Below are 6,505 nucleotides of genomic sequence, written 5' to 3'. Positions count from 1 at the left end.
TGCCTGCCTCCGGGGCGGCGGCGGCAGCAGCGAGGCCCGGCTTCTTCCTCCCCCCCCGTCGCCCGCCAGCCGGCTCTGAGGAGGCGGCGGCAGCGGCGGCGGCGCAGAGCGTCTCCTGCGCAGGCGCAGGAGACGGTCTTGCGCTTTCGGGGGGATTTAAACATCCCCCCCAAAATTTTTAAAACTTTTTTTATTTTTGTGCACACGTGGGGACTGCCCCACGTGTGCACAAACCTCCCCTGGCCCCCCAAGTGCCCCCCAAGTGCGGATATAGCGATCCGCACGGAGGGGGCCACTTGGCTATTAGATATAGTGATATGGAACAGAGGTCCATCAGTGGCTGTTAGCCACAAGGTATAGATAGGGGCTTTGGGGCAAGTGATGCTCTGTCTTCTTGGGGGGGGGGGCAACAGTGGGAGGGCTTCTAATGTCCTGGCCCCAATGGTGGACCTCCTGATGGCACCTGGTATTTTTGGCCACTGTGTGACAGAGTGTTGGACTGGATGGGCCTTTGGCCTGATCCAACATTGGCGTCTCTTATGTTCTTATGTAGCACCAGAAAAGACAATACTGATAGGAAAAGTTGGAGGCAGTAAGAAAAGAGGAAGACCCAACATGAGATGGATTGACTCAGTCAGGGAAGCCATGACCCTCTGCTTGCAAGGCCTCAGCAAGGCTGTCAATGATAGGATGTTCTGGGGGGTCATTCATTCATGGGGTCACCATAAGTTGGAAGTGACTCGACAGTACATAGCACTTGGCTATGTCAGACTAGAATCTGCAAGACTCAGATATTAATCTCCACTCTGCCATGGAAGCTGACTGGGTAAATTAATTATCGTATGGCATTGTGTGTAGAATAAACAAGAGATCCTAAGGTTGTCTGGCAGCCAGAAGTTCTAGCTCTTTTAGCGTTAGGCACCACTAGGTGGTGAGCTAGACTTGTTTTTAAGGCAAGAGACGTTTCAGAGGTGGTTTGCCATTGCCTGCCTCTACGTCCCAAGCCCTAATATTCCTTGGCAGTCTCCCATACAAATACTAGCCAGGGCCGACCCTGCTTAGTTTCTGAGATCTGATGGTGTCAGGCTAGCCTGGGCTATCCAGTTTGGGGCAGCTGACTGGGTGACCTTAGGATAGTCAATCTCCCCCCATTCTATCCTACTTCACAAGGCTGCTGTTGTGAGGATAAAATGAAGCGGAAAGAATGATGGGTCCCTGTTGGGATACAAATGTCTAAATGGATGAACAAAATAAACTAATCTTTGCCCACAGTGAGACCAGGCATCATCTCTGGTCATTTTGTTTTACTAAAAGCCCCAAGCTCTTTAGCCTATCCTTATAGGGAAGGGTCTCCTACATCTTAATAACTTTGATCACCCAAACAAGTCGCTGAACAAAGGACCTCAAGAGGACCTCACTCCATGGCCACGACTGGAGCTCTGGTCTCTTTCGTTGTTGCACTTTCCATTTAGATGAGGCATGATTTCTCCAAGACACGCAGCTTTCTCCTGTTCTTATAGTAACAGGATATGACTTTTAACCGCTTGGCCACAAACATCTTCTGGAGATAAACCACCCTTGGGGATTATTTCCCCCCTGTAATTACTCCATATTTTCCCTCAAAGGGTTTTGGGGGCCCTAAACTCTTTCCAAACGATGAGTCCAAATATATATATATATGCTGTAATTAAAAGATTTGAGGACGAAAGCTTCTGGAGGGTCTCCTTGCTGCAGGGGTTTTGCCTTTGTTCTTTTAGGCTCAGCTTTTGGGTGTGGTAATCAACTGATCAAGGCACTTGGCGGAGTCCCTGGAGGTTGTGTGTTTGAGTCTTACTATGGACATGTTTGCATAAGGGTGGAAGGGCAGGTATGGATTCCAGTTGATATGAGGCGCAGGACACAAAATAGTAAAAAGAGGCTGTAAATATGCTAGGAGTTCTCTTTTGAATGTGTGTGTGTGTGTGTGTAGCACGTTAACAAATTGAATGCTGGTATATCTATGTATTTATTAGGTGTTTGTTATTTATTAGGTGATATGATAACCATCTTCAAACTTGAAGGGCTGTCATATAGAGGATGGTACGGAGTTGTTTTCTGTTGCCCCAGAACCAACGGGTTGAAATTAAATCAGAAGAGTTTTCAGCTAAACATTAGGAAGAACTTCCTGGGTTCCTCAGTGGAACAGGCTTCCTTGGGAGGTGGTGGGCTCTCTTTCTTTGGAGGCTTTCATACGGAGGCTAGATGGCCATCTGACAGCAATGTGGATTGTATGAACTTAGGCAGATCATGAGAGAGAGGGCAGGGAGGGTTGCCTGAGTGTTTAGTTCTTGTGGCCCTTTCGTACAAACCCAGGGAAATGCTGACTGCCACTTTGGGGTCAAGAAGCAATTTTCCTCCAGGGATCCTGGAGGCTTTTTATCATCTTTTGGGTGTGGAACAGTAGTCACTGCGGGTGTGGAGGGGAGGTGTTTGTGAATTTCCTGCACTGTGCAGGTGGTTGGACTAGATGACCCTGGAGATCCCTTCCAACTCTATGGTCCCGGTCACACGGGAGGAATTGCCCCGCGGAATGGCCGGATTGAGGGCGGATTAAACCAGCGCAATCAGATGCGTCGCACACCTGCCCCCCAACCCGTCCCTTCCAGCCGAAGATGCGGAGTAAAAAAAAACCCTGCAAAACACTACTACCTACTGGAAAATCCGTGGCACGGGTGGCCGTGTGATCGCCGACGCTCCCGTCTCCCGCAGCATGCGAGGCCCCCTGCCAAACTGCGCAGGCGCACACATACGCAGCTGACTCGCCTCGCTTTCCTGTCCGTGGCTTCTCCCTCACATCTGATCACGCTGGGGAGCATATGCGCGGCAGCTCGGGGGATCTGTCTGATTCCGCTGCCGCGCTTCTCTTTTGCTGCGGCTCTAAAAAGCTGCACTTCTGCCCAGCTTTTCCTGTGGTGTGGCCGGGGCCTATGATTCTGTGATTCTAATATCCTGTCGTATCCAATACTGCCTGCAAAACACCTGGATGCAGAGAGTGACACCCCTCAGATACATCTAAATAGAAGCTGTGAATCCATGCAAGTCTGTGCAGGGTCACATTCTGCTGAGGCATGATTTTGGGGGGAAACCAATTATTTTAAATGGGAGATCAGCCTAGGTGGAATATTCAAAATCCATCCCCATTTATTTGTTAAATGTTCTTCACCAAAGGTTTTACCATAGCTGTTCACGTATCTTGTATAAGATCTGTCCTTACCCATTAAATCATTTCCTGAACATTCCCCACCCAGGCGTAGATGTCTCTAACAGCTGCCCGTTGAAAAGCACTGAGGTGAGGAAACAGAGTCCTGGACTAAAGATGGGCCTTCAGACTGAAGGAGACTGATACAATGCTAGAATGCATGATTATTTTTGCTGAAACCCAGGGGTCATTTCGTAGAAAAAGAGCTAGGGGAACTCATTAGCATAACTCATTAGCATATGCCACACCCCCTGACATCACCGGAAGTGTGTCATAAGGCCACACCCCCTGACATCACTGGAAGTGTGTCATAAGGCCACACACCCCGCCCCCAACGGTCCCGGCCGCCACCGCCGGCCTTGCAGCTCCACTGCCGAGCCCTATGAGGGGCCCAGCGGTGGACCTGCAAGGCCGGCAGGAGTGCAAGGAAGCCCCGCAAAGGCCCTCCCTGGCCCCAGGCAGGCAGGGGTGAGGAGAGGCAGGGAGGAAGCAGCTTACCCTCCCTCTTCTCCTGCCTCCTCTTGGCTGAATGAGGGCCGGAAGCGGGGTGGCCGGAAGCAGGGAGCGGGGCTTCGTCATGTGCCGCGCTCCCCATACCTCACCCGGGGGAACTGCGATCCCCCGCGTTCCCCCCCGAAATGACCTCTGCTGAAACCAAATACCACCAGGATTGTTTTTTAACACCTGTGATTGCAGCTGCTTCTTTTCCTGGTGGTTTTAGAGGGTGGCCATGTTGGTCTTCAGTACAGCAACTACATTTGAGTGCAATAGCACCTTAGAGACCAACAAGCATTTCAGGGTATGAGCTTTCAAGAGTTGTGTGTGTGTGTGTGTGTGTGCACGCGCACATGCCTGGAAGTCGTAGTTGACTTCTGGCAATCCCTAGTGGGGCTCGGACATTTCAGAGAGGTGGCTTTGATATTACCTGCCTCTGTGCCCTGGCCTTCCTGGGAGGTCGCCCTTCCAAGTGCTTGCCAGGGTTGGCCCTGCTTAGCTTCTGAGATCTGATGCGATTGGCTTGTCTGGGCTACCCAGGTCAGGATTTTGAATTTGCTCCTGCATCCTTATGCATTTTGTTTTACTTTATTATCAACTTTGTATCTTCTATGTTTCTGTGATTTTTTTCCCCCTGAATAGAGCCAGCTTCATCTGTTTAGTTAGCAGAGTCTTCAGTCTTCGTTTCTCATTAATCAGAGAAATGTTCTTCCAATCTGTGTAATCCAGCAACAACAGTGATATTATTTGACTTATCTGTGTAAATGAATACTGACTACTTTAAGTTGGATGAATATATACTGCACAAATCCAATCCTCAAATTCAGTAATAGACCATTCACAATGTTGTACCACTCTCATATTTCCGATACCCCATTGTGTTGAACCAAGGCGCACAATTCAAAGTGCTGGTTGTTACCTTTAAGACCCTGATTATTTTGAGTCTTTCCTCCTCCTCTCCCCTAGTGCCCAGCCCTCCAGGTAAGATCTGATTAAAGGCTCTGCTTAAGCCCTGCTAACTATGCCCCAGCCTGCAGAAGTGAGGTGGATGCTGACAACAGACAGGGTCTTTTTAGCAGTGGCTCACTTCTGGCATTCACTTCACCCATGGAGTAGACCTTTCTTGTTTCCCCCTTCCACTGCAGCTCCTATTTCCCAGGAGCACCATTTTGGAAGACATGTTGGGCTGCAAGAGATGGGGGAGACAAGAAAGGTTTGCTCCACTTTGCTGATGGAAATTTCTTCTGTCAGTGGAAATGTTCCAAGGGATCAAAGCCACTGTTCCTTGATTAAATTTTGGTGTGAGCCATATGTATTGCCAAGTTAATAAATAAAATCATTATCCAAGGCTTACATCACATTACTTTGTCTGCCAAATCCGATCCGTAAGTCACCACCTGACCGTTGCTTCTTTAATGTATAAAGTCCTGTTTTAGGATTGGACCAAGAGAAAGAGTTGAGTTAGATGACCCTTCTAGCAGTATGGATCTCTGAAGCAAATGATTTATTACAAACATTGTTCCTGTTCTTAAAAAAAAATAAATAACAGTACAAAACCTGCATTCCTTTATTTCAGCTGGAGAGAGAAGAAGAGAAGCAAGAAGAAAATGCACCAGAATTTATTAAGGTCAAGGAAAACCTGAGGAGGACATCAACACTAACCGGGGCAGAGAAGGTTGCGTAGCATCAGTCGAGATCTTCTGTTGGTTCAAATACTTAAACACTGACATCTCTGTATATGGTGGATATTCACAGTTATGTCTTTGGGGCTACTTACTGTTTGTTAATGCTTGTTCCAGTAGAAATCCCCAACATGGGCTTTTTTGTAATCCCAAAAAAGTATACAGCCAGAAGGTGGGTGTCTTACACAGGAGAAGTACCCAAACGAGAAAGCGCAAAGGGAGTGGGGGAATTGTAACTACAATATATACCCTTCCTCTCAAGTATCTGGACAACATTAAAGCCCTGTCCACTCCTTATTAATCTTTGCCTAACCACCAAAATGACCTTCCCAGCCCTCTGATGCCTTTAAGAAACCTTGCACATGTTTTTTTCCTAGCAACCATAAGGACTAGACACGTGCTTTAAAAAAAAAAAAAAGTATATAGCATGAGCTCATAGCGGAGGCACTGTGGGGAGGGAGATTTTGCACAAAGAGCTATGGACATCATTATATGCAAGAATTTCAAGAAGCTAAACAACCAAGCATTTCTGCTGCTTGTAGTAAAATACAGAAGGCTGGTAGGCTAAGCTTTCTGCTAGAGAAGCTTGTTGTCAAAAGCAAAAGCAAAAGGGAAAAGGGAAAAGCTTGCCAGTTGGGAACGTGCTAGCTAACTCCTAAAGCACATCCCCCTCTAATTGCCTGACTTATGGGATATCTCAGCAACAAAGCCCCAGGACAAGAAATGGCATCCTCCACCCATTGTTTAAGAGATGTGGAGGAAATATGTCATGCGTCGTTTCTGGGGTGTGGTGGTCCTTTGTTGACTTCAGTCATTATATGAATCTTTGCAACGTCCTGTAGAGCTTGTCAACTCCCAATGAAAAGGGTATGCTAGGTGGGGGTCAAGTTGCATGTATATTTTTAACCTTTGGACTGGGAGATCAGAGGAAGGGATGGAGTGACTGTCTTCCAAGGGGATCTTTAAAAGCTTTACTGGAAGACAAAGTAATTTTTGTATTGATTCAGAAGGTAGCAAAACCAAGGGCTGATGGGAAACTGGGAGGGTGGAGGTGGTGCCTGGGGAGGCAAACAGACAAAAAAAGGCAGAA

At 47.7% G+C, this 6,505-nt stretch overlaps 1 protein-coding gene across 2 annotated transcripts in view; it reads left to right on the top strand.

Annotated features, from left to right (window-relative positions):
• FAM107A (family with sequence similarity 107 member A) overlaps positions 1-5,813 on the top strand; it is a 123,988-nt gene extending 118,175 nt beyond the window's left edge. For both annotated transcript variants that reach the window (XM_015414330.1, XM_015414331.1), the window contains one exon: positions 5,310-5,813. In XM_015414330.1, coding sequence (XP_015269816.1) covers positions 5,310-5,417 — 108 coding nt within the window. In that variant the 3' untranslated portion in view covers positions 5,418-5,813. The remainder of the gene's footprint in view (positions 1-5,309) is intronic.
• The last annotated feature ends 692 nt before the right edge of the window (positions 5,814-6,505 follow it).

The sequence above is a fragment of the Gekko japonicus genome, unplaced genomic scaffold (genome assembly GCF_001447785.1).
Source record: "Gekko japonicus isolate JY-2015 unplaced genomic scaffold, Gekko_japonicus_V1.1 scaffold129, whole genome shotgun sequence".
Taxonomy (NCBI): Eukaryota; Metazoa; Chordata; class Lepidosauria; order Squamata; family Gekkonidae; genus Gekko; species Gekko japonicus.
Note: the sequence above shows the minus strand (reverse complement) of the source record. Positions and strands in the feature narration are given on the sequence as shown.